Below are 19,121 nucleotides of genomic sequence, written 5' to 3'. Positions count from 1 at the left end.
AATGGATAGATCTCAGACCCTACCCTGCAAAGCAGATAATATAACAGGACCACATACTCCTACTGAACAACCATCTAGGCTGATCCTGACGTACAGTAGCCAACATAAAGCCATACGCAGGCTAGTCAATAAAAATTGGGTCCTGGTAAAAAATGATCCGGTATTGGGGGCTAATCTTACTAAATAACCCAATATAACATTCAGGAACGCGCGCTCGATGAGTGACTCATTGGTAAAGAGCAGTCCAGAGATCAGAACTAACATCTCCTGGCTAGAAACCAGAAAAGGATTCCCTATATGTGCTACTTGTAAGGCCTGTAAGCATGGGATGAGTGAAACTGAATATGCTACTCCGTTTAGGAAAGAGCCCGTACATATCAACAAGAAACTGACCTGCAAAACTGAGTTTGCGGTTTATGTGCTGGAGTGTCCGTGTGGCCTGCAGTACGTAGGGAGTACGAAGCTGCAGGTTCACAAGAGGATACTCCAGCACATAGGGGCCATCAATAATGGTGATCAGTCTTACCCAGTTGCAAGGCATTTTGGAGAGTTACGTGAGAAAAATGCAGGCGTTCTCAAGTATTTTGTTCTGGACACAATCCCCCCCTTGAGAAGGGGTGGTGACCGGGAGGCCCTCCTAAGGAAGTTAGAGACAAGGTACATACTAGAGTTGGATTGCAAAACTCCACAGGGTCTTAACTCTAGCGAAGACTTTTATACCTGTCTGTAGGTCTGTAGCTCCATGCATATGTGTATATTTATATCAGACTTTTTTACCTGTTGCCTCAGCATTGTTTTTATCTTTTAATTATTGTATATTTGTACATTAAGAACTATTGGTGGCAATTTTTCGTAAATAGCACTTGCACTTTGTTGATGATTAGACATGGAGGGTAGTCATGGCCCACTTGGACTCAATTGTTCAACTATCATGCATGATTTAAATCTTGAGATTTCTAATTATGATTGGGAGATTTTTTACATAAAAAAGATTTTTATTTGATCAACTTGTTTTAAAAAAGAATGTATTTTACTCAGCATTTCATTTTTCGGATGCTCTCCTTGCATTTAAAGCATTTGTTCTATTTATACAATGTCTTTTAACAAATATGTGCCTATTTAAAATATTTCTTTTTTATGGTTGCATATTTACTGATATTTATTATTATCAAATTGTTGAAGACTATTGGAATTTCAGCTAATATATTATGAATGCATTTAGTTCTTTTGTTGATCATGCAAAAGACTCTTCTATGTCTATAGTAGTTTGTGGTCACTAGTATGTTGCACTTTCACTTTAAATAGGTGAAAACTTTCAACCAGCGCGTCATGTGATCAAGGCCTCTGGAAGGCCGAAACGCGTTATGGCGGTTGGTGCAGGGCACAAAATAAATTAACAGCACCAGCATTTTGGGTCTGCATCGTCTTTTCCTTGTTTATGGGAGTGTACAAGACGAGTAACAGGATATATATATATATATATATATATATATATCTTACCTACTGGTCGCCAGTTGGTAGTTATAGTTAGGACCTAATATCCATAGGAAAAGCGTTTTTTTATTTGCCAATATCTTTGGTGCCGTTTGACGAATCTTTAAAAGACTGGCCGTGCCCCCGGAGATGGGGTCCCCGGGACCGAAATTGGCCACGCGGCCCCCTTCCTGTTTTTTTTTTTAGGTCGAGTCTAGAGCAGCACATGCGCTTCTTGTTCCATTTTTAGTAAGGGGGTTTTCAAAGTGCTACCCACAAGCTTTTCCTGGCCTATAGCTTGCGTGAATGTGTGGGTGAACGCACGCAGCCGCCATCTGCCTTTCTTATCTCATGAAGCCTTGTTTTACAGTTACGAACCGTCATGGCTCATTAAGTGTTTTCGTGCGCAGCACGCGCGCACACAACTCCCTCCGCCTCTCTCTCCCGCTGCAGCCCCCATCTATGCATTCCGCGCGGCCAATGCTTGTTTTTTAAAGACTGCTGTTTCCCCAATGCGTAATTTTACAGAATGTACGATTGCACGCTGTGGAATGGCAGCTCGAAGTTAAAATGCACATTTCTTCATATTGCTTTTTTTTATCCATGAGGAAAACATTTCCTCGTCCTCGGCTCCCCCGCACATCTTAAAAAGAAATTTACGCCAGCCAGGAGCTGGAGTAAAACTCCAACCATTTCCAAGGTGAGAAGGAGTTGTATAGGAGTTAATGGCCTCAAATGCACCGGTTTGTGGGAGTTGATAAACTTATAAGGCACATCAGTCCTTGATCGCTCATTCCCCACTCTTCGGTGGAGTTCATGACTGCGCAATTCAACTCACTTCTGGCAGTGAATTAAACAGTAGTAAAACCATATGCCCTGGCAATTATTCTTTTGTGGAATGTTGCCAGGCATAAAGAATTCATTTATGTTCATGAACATATGTTTACGGCTGGATTCGCTTTGTGAAGCAGCCCACTATGTGTACAATTGGTAGCATGGTGTGTTTCGGCCCTGGGCCACCTGCATTCTTCAGCTTATCGTTTTCCCTTTCTTCTGCACCCTTTCTAGTGGGTTCATCTGCACCAATGTGGCCGTGGGCTGCATGTAGTCCGTAAAGCAGCCATTCCAAGCCAAGGCTCTGATGTATTTGCTTTGTCTGCACTCCAAATGTCTTCAGAGTCGAGTGATTGTGGTCCTTTCAGCGCTGCCCTGCTGCATACCTTTTAATCACCTCCAGCATCTTGGCAAGCAGGATTTTGAAGTGGACTGTACTCCGTGCCAACATCACTTTAGCGAGAGAGTTCCGTTTAAAAAAAAAAAGATGACATTATTTTTCATTTCTGAATATATTTAAAGGCTTGTGTTCAGTGTAGAGCAGCGCTAAATGTTTTTTTCAGACATTGCTGGTTTGCTTATCTTTGTGAGGGAAGTCCCTTTTTAGGTCTCGCCTACGCAGCGCGCATGTACCACCACAGCATCACTCAGCTTCACCACAGCATCACTCAGCACCACCACAGCATCACTCAGCACCACCACATCATCATTCAGCACCACCACAGCATCACTCTGCACCACCACAGCATCACTCAGCACCCCCACAGCATCACTCAGCGCCACCACAGCATCACTCAGCGCCTCCACAGCATCACTCAGCGCCTCCACAGCATCACTCAGCACCACCACAGCATCACTCAGCACCACCACAGCATCACCACAGCATCACTCAGTGCCACAACAATATCACTCAGCACCACCACAGCATCACTCAGCACCACCACAGCATCATTCAGCACCACCACAGCATCACTCATCACGACCACAGCATCACTCAGCACCACCACAGCATCACTCAGCACCACCACAGCACCACTCAGCGCCACCACAGCACCACTCAGCGCCACCACAGCACCACTCAGCGCCACCACAGCATCACTCAGGGCCACCACAGCATCACTCAGCACCACCACAGCATCACTCAGCACCACCACAGCATCACTCATCACGACCACAGCATCACTCAGCACCACCACAGTATCACTCAGCACCACCACAGCACCACTCAGCGCCACAACAGCACCACTCAGCGCCACCACAGCACCACTCAGCGCCACCACAGCACCACTCAGCGCCACCACAGCATCACTCCGCACCACCACAGCATCACACAGGGCCACCACAGCATCACTCAGCACCACCACAGCATCACTCAGCACCACAATGGCATCACTCAGTGCCACCACAGAATCACTCAACGCCAAGACAATATCACTCAGCACCACCGCAGCATCACTCAGCACCACATCAGTATCACTCAGCATCGCCCTTGTACTAGTGCACCACCACATCATCATCACGCAGCAAGACCTGAGTATCATTCAGCATCACCTCAGCATCGTCTCCGCACCAGTCACCACCACCACCACCACTACCACCTCAGCATCACTCAGCACCACTTCAGCCAGCTCTTGGAATCTGGCATCTGTTGATTCTGCCCAAGCGTCTTGCCGCTGCTAGTGTTATCATACAGGTACTAGTACCCAACCTTCACCCTCCGATTGTTTATGCCCCCTCAAAAAAAAAGCTTTAACAAACAACCATTGGAATAGGCAGAAACAAGTTGCCAGCATTGCAAGAACAAAAGAAAACTGAGGACATTTTTTATTGTAAATACTTTTTTTAACATGGTCGTTCAGTTGTACATAATGCCTTCTTGGTCATATATAAGGTAACAAAAATGCTTCCGACACTTTTTTATTATAACTTTTCAGCATGCTGCACAGCGGCCACACTTCTCTACAGCACAGCTTGAAGACATTGGCAACGTCAATAGCTTTGGCTAAACACTTATAAGGCCCCAAAGGTGAGACCTATTGGCTATGCCAATGCTCGTTATAAAAAGGGGTCAGGCTCTGGGGGATGGGGTCCCCAGGGCCCCAAAAATGGTAAAAAAAGGGGGGCTACACAGCCCCTCTTCTAAAAAATAAAATAAAAAGCCGGCATCTTGCCGGAGGCCCCGCCCCCTCCCTGCACCACTCTGCAAACGCGTTGTAAGTTGGGGAATTAATTCCCCTTGAATACTAACTAGCCCACCATGTACTTCCAATATGTGCCACAGAGCTGCGTTGCAGAGAGGTGGTCCGTGGCCACGCCCCTTTTTACACCACTCTGCAAACACGCCTCTTGGCACACTGCTGCTAGGACGATGAGGTCCTCTTCTCAGGACACAAGTGGACTTCATCCTCCGAGCAGCAGTGTGCCAGGAGCCGCGTTTGCAGAGTGGTGTAAAAAGGGACCCTCAGGATTCAAGGGGACTTAATCCCCCAACCCAGAACACGCCAGGAGGTGCATCTGTTGAGTGGTGGAGAAACGGAGCGTGGCTTGTGTCCACCTCTCAGCAATCCTACTGTGTTGGGCTTACTGGAGGTAAGAGGTAGGCTAGTTGCCCCTAATGGACCCCCAGCAGCGAAGGGGACTTCAATCTCCATCCAAGAGCGCGCCAGGGAGCGCGTTTGCACAGTGGTGAGCAAAGGGGTCGTGGCCTGATATAATAACTTAGCAATCCTGCTGTGTATGACTTACTGGAGGTAATGGGAGGGGTAGCTGGCCCCCAGGGATGTCCTTGGGGGCCAACTATCCCTCTTGTTACCGCCAGTAAGTCTCACACAGTGGGATTGCTAAGACGTCTTCGGGCCATGCCTCTTTTTCTCCACCACTCTGCAAACGCGCCTCCTGGCAGACTACGGGATGGAAAGGAGACAGTCTGAGACTGAGACAGTCAGAGCGTTCCAAGTTGAAAGGACAGCGAGTGCGCACAACTTACTTATTTTATAATGGTCCCAAGGCAGTTCACAATCTAGTAGGTTTTATGTACCCGTCCTCCGCCCTTGCTGGCTCGCCTTAGTTCCACGGTAGCAGTATTTACCCTACCTGTCTTACTGTTCCCTTTTTTAGATTCTGCCCTCGTGCTCAATACTGGGTCTCCCCCCATGTTATTTAACTGGGACCATTATAAAATAAGTAACTTGTGCGCACTCGCCGTCCTTTCAACTTGGAACACTCTGACTGTCTCAGTTCTGACAACAGTACTTACCCTTCCTTTCACTATTTTTTCAGACTCTGCTTTTGCGCCTCATTGGCCCCTCTCACACTCTGGTCGGCCGACCAGTGTGCGTCCCCTTTTCCCTGGACCCCGGTAAATTCTTGTTTTTACCGTCCTTTCGGACTCTTGCCGTCTGTTTTACTTACCCTTGAAATCTCCTTCATACACGTTGTGTTTTCTCCTTCTATTCACAGAATCCTTGAATTATACAGCGTCCACTCAGTTATCTAATTATTTATGCGATGCTTTATTTCTATCAGGTAACACTTACCACGCTATCGACCTTCCTCGTACTATTTTCTCTTTCCCTGGACCTCTCTTGATTTCCTCTCTTTCCTCTGGTTTTAGAAGCATTACTCCTTAATCTATGACCTCTGTCCTGATGATGACCTGAAATTATCCAGGTTGAAACGCCGTCGACGACACAGCCTAGAACTCAGGCCCTCCTGTGGTCAACTAAAACCATCTAAATAATTTTTTGTACCTAATTGTATATAATTACTTTGTCTGTTGACCTATCTACTTCTTTTCTATTTGCGCTGTTCATGCTGTTTCCCACACTTCTGTGTCACTGCGTCGTTCACCATTCACCAGCACGTTCAGTTTTCACTTTGTGTGTTATGGTCATTGTACAAGTAGATGTACTGTAGTGCTTCTTAACTACTTGCAGAATTGTATATAAACCTCCTTTTTCTACCTATTGGCTTACGCTGTGGTTTCCCTCCCTGCCCCCCGTTCTCTTGTGATTTACCTTTGTTGAATTGTTCCCTTCTAAAATACCCTCCAGTTGAGACATTGTTTTTTGTTGCATATTACGCCCGGTCTCCTCTGGGTTAACGGGCTATACTCCTGTGTATTGTTACTATTATATACTAGGGCCTTACAGGGTAGGTCATGCCAATCACAGGGGTACCCCAACCCATAATATACTCTAGTGTATGTAGGTATTTTCATTGTATTCTAAGTGTCTTTTAGCATAGCACTGGCTCCGGGCCTGGTTAGTCAGAGTCAGTTACCACCAGTACCAGTCAGCAAAAAGTTGGGGGCACAGGATGACTTTGCAACAAGGCCTCTTTCTGCACCTCTGTTGGTTCTTTCTGGATATCTCTTGCTTCTTTCTGACCCTTTCTTCCTCTTTCTGCACATGTCCAACCTCTGTAGGCATAGTTAGAAATTAGCATTTAACAAAACCTTTGAAATTCAAAAAACAAAACCCATAGGTTTCAGGGACGTTATAGTTAGAAATTAGCATTTTAAAAACCTTTGAAGTTCACTAAAAAAACATAGGTTTCAGGGACGTTATAGTTAGAAATTAGCATTTAAAAAACCTTTGAAATTCACTGAAAAAAACCACAGGTTTCAGGGACGTTATAGTTAGTTGGACATTTCACTCGTACAAAACCAGTGAAATTCAGCCGCTATAGTTAGTTCAGCTAACTATAACTCGCGCCCCGCACTGCTGATGATGTCACATATTACATCATTCATGACATGGTCAGTGACATCACTGAAGACATCACTGATGACATCTCAAATGACATCACTGATGACATCACTGATTACATCATCCAGTAAATGTCTGTTTTATATATCTATATGCCAAGGTGTATTGGAGAATATCATCGTCCCACTCCTAACCCTCTTTATAAAACTGTGGAAAATTCACAAGAGTGATGAAATTTCCATTCTCATAAGTGAAATTTACAATCATAAAATTACACAAATCCTAATTTTGAAAATGAGATTGTGGAATTTACTATTCAAAATTGTTTTTTTGCCATGCTCAATCAAGACCTAGGTGTGCTTTTTTTATGAATCCGGACCCTAATGTCTCCTTCAACAAGACTTTATGAGGGCTATTTTAGTTATATGTAGGTGCTCACGTGGCAGAAATAGACGCAAAGCATTGCGTTGATTTACCTACTAATAAAAAGGTACCCTGGGTGCAGTTGCCTGTCTCTAGCTCATATGGGCCTTCGAGCCAAAAAAATGAGCCGAGCTTTAATGTGGCTTCTGCCTGCCACCCAAACTCTATCATCATGCACCAAGAATTAAAAACAAAACATAAAACTTTGGTGTCAAATAGGAGAGAAAGAGGTAGCCATCTAATGGCTGAATTATATAGTGTGAAAACAAAAAACCTTGGACAAGTCCAGGCTTCCAACTTGACCAAATTGTGTGATCCTAGGCAAATATTTTATTTAACAAAGTCTTCTTTTTCTTGGTATCATGAGTTCAGAGTGTGCAATGTACAAAAATAATCTGATATATTAAGGTGAAAGGCCTTTGCATGTTAAAGAATTACTTTTTTGAATTTAAAAGAGACTATTATATTGAAAGATGTCTGTTGCATGATTTAGATGCCAACTATTTTCAGGGCTCAGCTCGTGTACGGGCTCTTAGAGCCAAACCAGACCCGTGGCTCTGTTCTGGCTCAGCTCTCCTCGTTACTTTGTTGGCTTGCCCACGTCTACTGTCAGTTCAATCTTTTTTTTTTAACCATTCTTCAATTTGCAATCTGTTCTACAAATACAGTAGCCTGCAACACCCCGCCACTCTCTCATCAATTTGTGATAGATGTCCTTGGATTTACCAGAATTTCCTCCAGGGAGAGCAGATTGGCTTTCTTGCACTAATGCTTACTTCAACATCATAAACTATGCCATAGTCCTGACGCCTTCTGGCACGGTTACTCAACAAGAGTCAGAAGCTCTTTTATGGATACACTAACAGGTCTGCTTTCAAATTATCTAAAAATAGAAGACGCTAATAAAGTGGTCTAGGGTTCAGAAATCTATAAACATCAAATATAAAAAGAAAAGGTCTTCCAAGACTGTACTGAAAGGCCTAACTTCAAGTCATATTGAAATACAATTTAGATTTTCCTTTACATAAACAAAACACATGTACTTTACCAAAATGCACAACAACCCCCATGCATTTTTCAATGCAAGCAAAAGATACCCAAAGTAAAAACAAGAGTTGTAAATGCCAATATGTCTTGCATGAATGTGATACTGGAGGCAGGCTGTTTTTTGTGCATGGCTGTGTTTCCATTCGTAAGCACATTAATGCCAGACCTCTTATCTTGGCCAATGCTTGCTTATAGTTGTAAAGTTCAGGAAGTAAAACAGAAGGGTTTTTTTAACAGCATTATGCTACATTTCACATGCCTGCTTCCTTTTCCATCCAAACCCATTAAGTACTACATTGTGTTTCTGAGCTGTATCGGCTACGGTAAGCGCGCAACAATTGTCTCTTGTTACTTGCCGCATACAGTCTAGGACTCGCCATCCAGTGGTGAAAAAATAACTGCTGGGCTCTCGTCAGAAGGCAGCGTGCACCAGCCCATTTCTCATGTTAGCGCCACCTTTAAACAGAACCAACTACTAACCATGAAAGTGAAGAGAGAATGTGGTGTAATGGCCAGAGCTGCCGAATTCGAAGCTGGAGAACCAGATTCGAGTCTCGGTGTCGGCTCAACATCCTGTGACTCTGGGCAGATCACTTAATCTCCCTGTAAATGAATGTGTCCTTAACTGATGATCATGAAAAGTGCTGGTGTTGATGATTAAGTGCTGGTGCTGAGCACCGGAAACCACCGGCTCAAATTAAGCACTGCATCATTCTCTAGAACTCAGTCCTAATTCCTGTCAATTACAGTCAAATTTTAGGACATACACAAATTAGCTAGACATTTCTCTCCAGACAAACATTTGGAGTACAGACTACCTTCTGCATTACGTTTTTCTTGTTTCTTCTCCCTTTTTCTCCTACAGCACTTAGAAGCAATCTTGGGACAGTGTGAGTACCGTACAAAAGCAATAATATAGCCTCATAGCCCACAGCTGAGGGATATCCAGGTTGCTAAAGTACCTGAACCAGAGATTATCTATAACGAGGGAGAGGCCCTTCAACACCTGGTATACCCTGATGCACAAGGGCTATAAGGCTATTAGAATATGCCACCCACTGAAGGTAAAATGCTCTAAAATAGCCACTCATTTTTTTCAGTGGAGCTCTCAACATTTCAATGTTTTAAAATACATTTCAATCCCAAGGGAAAAGTATGCTAGTTGAATACCAGCCAAACCCATAAAATACGCATTTAACATTCTACTGTTCAGGTTATTGTTTGATAATAAGATACATCCACTGCACAAGTCCACTAATAGCAGGCCTAAAAGTCACAATTATTGCAGCAAATGGACTTGCTCAGAGAGAAGTTTGTGCAACGTTTATACTTGGGAAAGCAAATAATGGGCTCGGTACGCATTGCAAACTAGGGATGGAGTAAGCAAAGAAGCAAAGTAAACATTTTCTTAAAGATTTCTGTAGTGTCTACTCTGATCTTAAACACACATGGACCGTTAAATACCTATTCTTCATATGTGCAACCACTAACAACAACTTTCACCCTGTCATCACCACCTTACCAGTAGCGGCTGGCATCTACAGGGAGTGATGAGGCGGTCAAATGGGTAGAGAGTAATTGTGCGCGCGACGCAAATAAAATAATAAAAAATTAAATCCACTTACCTTAGACGGCCTCCTACTGGCAGCACGCCCTTCTCCTGCTGTAGTCCGATGTTCAGCACAGGCCCCAGCCAACTGCCTTAGCCAATCCTGGCGCTTCTCTCACCAGCATGAGAGAAGCACCAGGATTGGAAGGAGCGTCCTCTTGCGCCATTCGGGAGGACATTGGAACCCTGCACTTGCTCTAACCCAACTGTCTTCCAGCTTTCCAAGTGCGCATGTCTGGCTGGCCGTCGCAAGACGGCCAGCAAAAAGGACATGTGCGCTTTGAAAATTGCCTAGGCAACCCACCCTACTCCCTACTGCTACCAGGAAACAAACCCCGCCCCATCCTGACATTCGGTTCGGGGCAGAAGGATGAAAAATAAAATGGTAATTCATTTACTTTATAACCATTTTATTTTTTATCTAGGGGCTTTTGAGAGCCTTTTGCTTGGTGGGGCTACGCTCCTCCGCTCTAACAGAGGAGCCGCCTCCGAGTTTACTCCTTGAAGACAAATGCGTCTGTGATCCTGTGATGCCCCTATTCCAGTAACAAAAGATGCTGCCAATAAGTCAAAGATCCTAAAGATGTCAGGCCGATACATCTAAAGCATGTCGCACTCTGACCCATTAGCACCGGCTCCGTGCGAGTAGGTCCACATGGATTTACACACAATAAATGCAAATGAGAATATTTGAACAGTGTTTATCCAGAAATTCTGAGAAGAATTCGCACTCTTGAGCCCATATCATCCATATGAATGAACAGTTGAGGGATCTTTGCAAACAGCTATCACCCAAACGTGGGATTGGACCGCGCTGGGACAGATGCTTAAAAATGCCTTTTGTAGATGGTATTCAAAAGAAACTTTTGGTACCTTTGCACATTCCAAATAAGTTACATTTTGGCAGGATATTTGGAAGAGCAGTATGGTTTAGCATATTTGCAGGCACAAAAACGAAATCCCTTAAAAAAAAATGGAACAAAACTTATGTATTTACAACAGATAGTGTGCGAGTTCCAAAGCCAAATTCGCTGGGTGGAGCCCAAGTAGACAACAGTAATCACATTGAGCTCCTGAAGGGCAGATCCCATTGCTGTGGACACATTCAATGGGATGGGAAGCAGGTTTCCTTGGTGATCAACTCACCTCTGGATTACTGTGCAAGATGTGTATTTAAATATCATTGGCAGTGGTGGTACTAGACGTGGTGGTGTGATGGTACTGGTGATGGTGATATTGGTGTTCGTGATACTGTTGGCGGTACTGATAATGGTGTTGGTGTTACTGGTGGTAAGGGTAATACTAGTAGTGGTACTGATGGTGAAGTATTGGTACTGATGACAGTACTGGTGGTACCACTATTAGTGGTGGTACGGATGGCAGTGTTAATGGTGGTGGTGCTATTGATGGTGTGGTTTTGGGAATGGTGGAGTTACTAGTGGGGGTAATCTTGACACTGGACCATGGTGCACTTGGTAGTATGAGTGGTGGTGTGAGTGGTGATGGTTGCGATGTTACTATGGAGGTGGTACTGCTGGTTGTGATGGCACTACTGGAGATGGTACTATGCTGGTGGTGCGGTGGAAATAGTGCTGGTAGTACTGATGGTAGCAATACTGGTGGTGGTGGTACTGGTACTGTTGGGGATATGTCTAGTGATGGTACTGTAGTGGTATTCTGGTGGTCCAATTGTGGTACTGGTGGTAGTAAGGTGGTTCTGGTAGTGATGGCACAGGTGGTGGTAAAGGTGGTAATTGTAGGGTTGCTACTGGTGTTGCTGTGGGGGCGGTGATGGGAATAACGGAACTGGTGGTGGCACTGATACGAGAAGGGGCAAAGTTTGTGCCAGTGCTGGTGGTAGTTCTTGTGTTGTAGGTACTGTTAGTATGGTACAGGTGGTGGCGGTTCTGGTAACAATGGTGGTGGTACTGATGTTGTGCTACTTCTTGAGGTGGTACGGTGGCTGTGGTGGCACAGCAATGAAGCCAGAGAGACAGACTAAATGAGCCCTGTTGACAGTGGGACATAGGGCTGGGGCGCAGAGCACAAAGAAATGAAACTGATGAGGGAACATCTAGTCACCTCCATGCAGGTGTACCATACCAATTTAGAACCTTTCTTCACTATGATAGAGGAGGGCTACTCGCAGCGCCCCCGTGCCCTGGCAGTACATAAAAACACATACACAGACGTCAATTCACCTAAATGCCAGTGGTAGCCGAAGATCACACGCCCTTTGACATCCACTTTCACTCTCATACATATATTTTATTTATTCACTATTAGTGCAATAAAACATTGATAGAAAATAAAGAGAGAGTGACGCCCCATCTGCCCCTGTGTTTCTGGCACTGAATTAGCCACCTCTGATGCTAAGGGTCGCAAAGGGAGTGCTAGGGGTAGCAAAGGGCAAGACAGCTGCGACCCCTGGCGACCCCCAAATGATGCCCATGCACTCTGTCTATCACCTGGTAGTGTGTGTGGAGTTTTCTTGGCAACTTTCATGCAAATGAAAACCGTGATGGAGCTGCCAGGTGGCTTGTGCCAGCTTTGTCTGGAGCCAGTTAGTTTTGCTTCGTTTTCGCACAACGCATGAGTGTTTCCTGTACTGTTAGAGAGCTGCTCTTCTCTTCAGCTTTAATTTGATTTGTGAGACTTACCTGCAAGAGATTGTAGGTAGACAGGCACACTTACAAACCTGGATGAAATGTGCTCTTTCTTACTCCATTTCCAAGGAATACTTTTTATAGATGCCTTTTATTTTGACAAATATGGCCATCTTAAATATACCATATCACTGTCATAAAGAGAAAAACATTATCACAAACACCCTAAAGAGGCACCCTCTTCCCTCAACATATATTATACAGTCAGCTATTCCCGTATTACTCCAAGGGCGCTCGCTTCGCCACAACTCTCCTAAGTCCATACACAAACACAAGTCAAGCACAGGCTTCAACATACTTCGATACACAAATCCCAACACACCGGCATCATGTATTAGGTGGCGTTCATTTAGCATTTTGTATATGATTTTTTTTTTCCAACATTTATATTTTTTCCTTAGCATAAATATTATTTATCCTAAATTTTATTATTATAGGTATTATGTTAGGCGCCTTGATGCCCTTGGGGCTGAGTTCTGCGCGTTATAAATTTAATTTCATTCGTTATAAATTTAATTTCATTCAAATGTGTTTTGTCTTGGTCTAAACACCGCTGCAGGTCATTGGATCATTACGTAACGCAGCAATAGCCAAATACAGACCTCCTATGAACATAGCACTCCAATGACACATTTTCCAGCTGGGAGTTGCATTTACAATGTAAATATACTAGAGGCGGTGTCTATTGTAATCAGAGGCAGCGAGCAACGATTAAGAGATACAACGCACATTTATTACCATGGTGAAGCAGTTGCAAGCGATGCTTTAGTGCGTAATAACTTGTTTAATATTGAAATGCAATGTAACCATGCTCTCAGAAATACTGATATCTTATTGTGCTAATATGTGATTCATGTTTGTATTAAAAAATTCAATAAAACAGATTTTAAAAAAATAAAGAGAAAAACATTATTAGCCTGTGCTGCAATAACCAGCAGATCTCTGTCCTCGTTCACAGGTTTATTTAATTTATTTATTTAAAAAGTTTCATATAGCGCAAACTTAACCCTTGCGGGTGTCAGAGGTGCCAGAACAACATGTGACACACAACCCTATAGCAGAGGGAATGGAACTACTTTGTAAGTGGACTAAAATAATTTCTCCTGTATCGAATGCTGTAATCAATATGTGAGTGGAGCCAAAGTTCTTCTCTTAGTTGCGCTTCTTAAAGCTTTTTTTTCTGATGAGGACAGAAATCTGCAGCCAGTGGTATCTAATGTGGGTCCATAATGGACAGATCCGTCAGCTTTTATTGATATCAACCAGTAGTTAATTTGTTAAAAAAAATAAGTGCCAGGGCTCTTGTGAGAATGCAGCTTGCCCCCTGACAAGAGCCCCAGCTCTCCTGTTAGCGCCGCTGGAGCCAGCACCAACTATCATCCATGAAAAAGAGTGAGGATGTGGCTTAATGGCCAGAGCCACTGACTTCAGAGCTAGAGAACCGGCTCAATATCCTGTGCTCTCCCCATGCCTCATAAATTATTGTGAATGTGTCCTGAACTGGTGCTTGTGCAAAGCACCAGTGTTGATTAAGTACTGGTGCTGAGTACCGGAAACCACCAGCTCAAATTAAGCATTGATATCAACGGACTATGGAAATGGTTCCCATCTTGCTTTATTGTAACTAAATATATCAGAGGTATCTAGTAAATCTGCACTGATTTGCTCCTTGTTGCTCCATGCCAAAACAGCTTGTGCTACGTCTAGAGCCTGCAACGCAGGGCTATCCAAACTTTCCATTGATGGGACTGCATTTTCCTTTTCAATCAAGAAGCATTTGTATAGCGTTACTTGTCAACCGCAAGGGTATCCAGGTGCTTGCTGCCTGTCTCATTCGAAAAGCCAGGTCTTGAGTCCCTTCTTGAAGACGGAGAGCGATAGTGTCGTGCAGAGGTGTAGTGGGAGGGTGTTCCAGGCTTTGGCGGGCGAGATGGGTGTAAGATATTCCTCCGGTGCGGCGAATGCGGGGGGGGGTTTCTGCGAGGTGTGAGGAACTGAGTTTTTTGGGCGGTTGAGGGAAGTGGAGGCAGTGGTTACACAAGTTCAAAAGTGTTACGAGTCGGCCTCCACCATTTACATTTATGTTCGGTTCAACTTTCCACACCCAGTGACCCCCTCACATTTGACAATTGTGACATTCCCGGCTTGGGTCCAAGCTCAAGCACTGCTCTAAAACAGCAGTGGCTGAACCTGGTCAGTGTCCCAGTGGTTGCAGGTGGTTGGCACAGGCCCTGATTTGGTAACCAGGACTTATTTTCCACCAACATACTTTGACCTACAGCAAGACGCGGAAAGGGGAGAAAGGAGGAAGAGAAAGAGAAAGAAAAGAACCTGCAAGACTGAGATAAAAGAGAAAGGAAGCGTAGGATGAAGAAGAGGTGGAATGAAGATTGGACAGCCTTAGTATTCAGCAATAGTGGCGTTCAGCAACACCCACGTCAGGCTCTTAAGCACACCTTTGGGTCTTTATTACATAGCAGACAGTGGCCCTTTCCTGGAGGACACCCTCCCATGGCGCATACACTAATCCACTAACCTCTGTGCGTTCGGGGAATGTTCAGCAGGGCACGAAATACAAAAATACTCCTACAATCTACCAATACCTCAGCTCATCGCGGCTCCTACTAGTGATACCACCTAGCCCCTCTTAGTTTACTCTAACAGGAGTAATGGTTTCCCTGAGTGTCCGAGCTCAAAACGAATCCCAAAAACCAAAAATAACCAATAACCACTGACTTTGGGCTCCAGGGCGGCGTGGTGCCGGGAGCAAAGTGCTTCCACACCTCCTCAGGGGTACAAAGCGCTATATGAAAGCAATTACGATACAATACAAGAAGTATAAAATAAAATAAAAACGGCATCTACCACATATTGCCCTTAAATGAAATTACTAACACATCTCCGGCTGTACATCCCTGGTCTGTATGATTTCAATCGTAGAGAATTATTTTAATATGTGCGTTGGTTCGTATAGACTTACTAGTTTGTGGTTCTCTTGCCTCCGGCTGTTGGGTTGAGACATGGTGACCCGGCGGGTGGAGGGCGAGATCCCCACCCTGTTTGCGTGGTCCTGGGGAGAGGGCGGCTTCCCGCTGTGGCGCGCGAGCCTCCTGCCTCCCTCGGGCTCGCCTCGGGTCTTTTGTTGCTGTAACTGTCGGCCGCTGCTCTCCGGGCTGTCTCTGCCCCTCCTTCTATTTGCATGCATTAAGCACTCCATGATGGATTGACTGGCAACAGAAGTGCTTCAGCCGACAAAAAGCGCCCGCGGATCAGATGGCGTAGCTGTTAACATGAACTGTAAGGCATTAGGTTCCATTGTTACAAAAACAACTTGTCCCCTGAGGTGTTTGCGTTTTTTTTTCTCTTAGCTGGTGAAAAACTACAAAATCAATTTAGTCAGCTGTTGTCCATTATCTCTCCCATTTTGGCATATTTGAAAAGGCGCTCAAAGTGCGTTTTTCTCAGATATTGCGTAATGTATTTCCTAACTCAGTCAGCCTTTTCTACTGTGCACAGAACAAAGGCAGTTGTCAGGGTCGCGGGTTCAACTGAGGCGCACTCACGCACTTAGTTAGTCAAGGTGTGGGGAAAGTGTTTTCCTCTACTGTGTTTCTGAACACACTTTCTGCAGGGCTTAATTTGTAGAAAAAATAAATGCCAGGGTCCCCGTCTGGTGAGCACTGCAGCGTGCACCACCCATTGCCCCTGCCAATAACAGTAGAAACATAATTACGAACCATCACACACCTACAAGCTTGACAATATAGGCCATTCAACGCCTCAAAAGCTATGAGAATGGCTTGGGCGACAGGTATGATGAATGTTTTAATGTATGTTGAATTAATAAACATGTGTTGTGCTCATCTCTAAATTAGACAAACAGCGCCACCATGCGGCAGACTGCCATAAGTGACTGTGTAGACAATTAAGTACCAGTACTGAGCGCCAGAAAACACCAGCTCAAATTAAGTACTGAGTTACTGTAACAAGCATCAGTTCACATCCTTCATATCTACATTAAAACCCACTCGGTTGCGTCAGAAATGGAGGACTGAGGCCAGAAGGGAGTATTTTAAGGACACAGCATAAGGGTCTGGGCCTCTTTTGTGGTTGGTGTTCCCCAGCCACCGACTCAAACTGGATGCATGAGAAGCAAAAGGACAATTAATGTGATGGTTTCCTTCAGCATCTCGTGGCAGAGTTATAGGGTGAGTCTAAAGCTTCAAACAACTACAAGGGCCTCTAGATGGTGGATCTTGGAGCCGAAAGGGAATTCCTCAGGTCACTGGGAGTCACTACAACTGGGCCTGGGATGACGTGAGAGTGCTTGTTAATCCCTCAAGGCACAGTGAAATCGTGAGTAACAGTGGAGAGTGGCCAAGGGCTATGAATTGTCATGACCAAACAGGAAAGAGTAGGGTGGCAACCTACTCTTGAGTGAATGAGCTGTAAACAATCTAAGCGCATTGGTGCTGATACCACCAACAGGGCAGATATAGGTTTCTTAGGATGGGTATCAATTGTTTGATGAATTGACTGTGAAGGCACTGGTCCCACCTGTGTCGCTCGTAAGCTAACCCAACCTATGTCATAAATAAACATGAAATATCTTTTATCCACAAACCAGTTGTCAGTGTCATTTATTGCACCACATGCATGGTATTATTATGAGTTCTCGATTGTCCTTGCATCCTCGACATAAGGGGGTTGCAAAGCTATGTCGTGTGTCCAAGGCACGCATTGCAATAAACAAAACAGAGGGTTACTGAAGAGAACTGAAGTGATGGTAAGTGGTAACTCGAGGGAGGGCACATTCTCCCAGCAGCACTTTTATCAACCAGGACAGCTACTGGAGGTACCTGTGAAGGGGTGGGTGTTGGGAAGTGTAGGATAGCCCTCTCAGGAGAGGGGAGTTCCACAGTAGAATGTCCTCTGGACATTACAGTGAGAATGCAACGCAAACACTGCCCAGTATCATAGTTTTGCCTTCTGCGTAGACTGACAACATGTTCACACTGTGTGTTACCCAGTGCTTGAAATGGAAAAATATAAGTGCAGGTACTCAGTATCAGAGTACCTGCTTGTTTCTGAGAAGTGCCGGTACTCTCCAATTAATAGTATAGCATTTCTCTTGAAAAGTGCTGGTACTCTCCCAGTCAAAATAAAAAAGTGCCGGTACTCCGTACCAGACAGTACCGGCCCATTTAAAGCACTGGTGTTACCAAGAGATTTGTCGCACTTGAGGTATCTGATGCTTCCTCAGTTAGCTCTGTTGTAAGTCCCTAGAGGGGTTTGTAGTCTAAAAGATCAGGGTATGGAACTCTAGGGTGTTTAAGTGTTGTGGCTGTTTGTACTCACCAGTCTCAGTGCCTGGCTATTCTCAAAGTGTATTCCAGGCACTAAAAGAATTTTGAATCATGGCGCTATTCAAAGGGGGTTCTGCCTACTTTTTGTGATCCTGGTCAACAGCTGTTTTTTTTATTTTTTTGTGGGATGTCTTTCTCTTGGGCCAACCTGTCTCCAGCTTGTGGATTAAGGGAAAAGCCACCTGAGCGGCAACTAGAACTCCTGTACTACAGGCTTTTGAAGAGGTATTTCAGTAATTGGCATATTATTAATTCCTCTGTCTGTCTTCTCTGGATTTGCCTCTGGTCCTTGAGGGTTTTCAATTGGAGCCTTTGAGCCAATAGAGGCAGTTGATTTAAATCTGCTTTCCTACAGGTTGTTATTTTAGTAGCAATTTCTTCTGCTCACTGAAATGGTGAGCTGGTGCCTTAATATCCACAGAGCCTTAGCTTAAATTCCATTATGACCTATATGATCATAGTTGTCCTGCAACCTTCCTCCTGAAGGTTTCTTCTGTGTTTCACTGGCCACTGTACTTCATCCATCCTGTGTTCATTTCTGGTTCCTTCCTCGACTGAAGAGGCAAGCTGGAAGTACAAAGGCCTCTCTCCATCTACGAAGCCAGGACTGCCTCTTTTCAGCAGCTTAGTTTTGTTTTTCTTACTTTTGAGTCACTGGTAAGGAGAAAGTTCCTCTTTGGCAACCCTCAGCTGTTGGATTTGGTTGGCTACTTCCCTTGCTTATCAGGCAGGACAGGCCCGTGATGGCCCGGTTCAGGATCCCTACCTCTTGTGCAATTTTCCAGGGGGTTGCCCTGCCGAATGAAATTTGTGCAACTTTTATATTTGGAAAAGCAAATTATGGGGTTGGTACAAATGGCAAACAAGGAATTGAGTAAACAAAGAAGCAAAGTAGACATTTTCTTAAAGATTTCTGTAGTGACTACTTTGACCCTTAAACAGCAATGGACCCTTAAATAACTAGTCACTAAATATTTCCACACACCTTCATCTC

General features: G+C 44.5%; 1 protein-coding gene across 2 annotated transcripts in view; it reads right to left on the bottom strand.

Annotated features, from left to right (window-relative positions):
* TRAPPC3L (trafficking protein particle complex subunit 3L) overlaps nucleotides 1-16,144 on the bottom strand; it is a 663,369-nt gene extending 647,225 nt beyond the window's left edge. The window contains exon 1 of one of the 2 annotated variants that reach the window (XR_014963137.1): nucleotides 15,742-16,144. Coding sequence is in view for 1 of the 2 variants with exons in the window: in XM_085612167.1 (XP_085468293.1) it covers nucleotides 15,742-15,978 (237 nt within the window). In the remaining variant the exon portion in view is untranslated. The remainder of the gene's footprint in view (nucleotides 1-15,741) is intronic. The other variant, XM_085612167.1, reaches the window with a different exon arrangement.
* Nucleotides 16,145-19,121: the final 2,977 nt, after the last annotated feature.

Source organism: Triturus cristatus, chromosome 6, assembly GCF_964204655.1.
Source record: "Triturus cristatus chromosome 6, aTriCri1.1, whole genome shotgun sequence".
NCBI lineage: Eukaryota > Metazoa > Chordata > Amphibia > Caudata > Salamandridae > Triturus > Triturus cristatus.
Note: the sequence above shows the minus strand (reverse complement) of the source record. Positions and strands in the feature narration are given on the sequence as shown.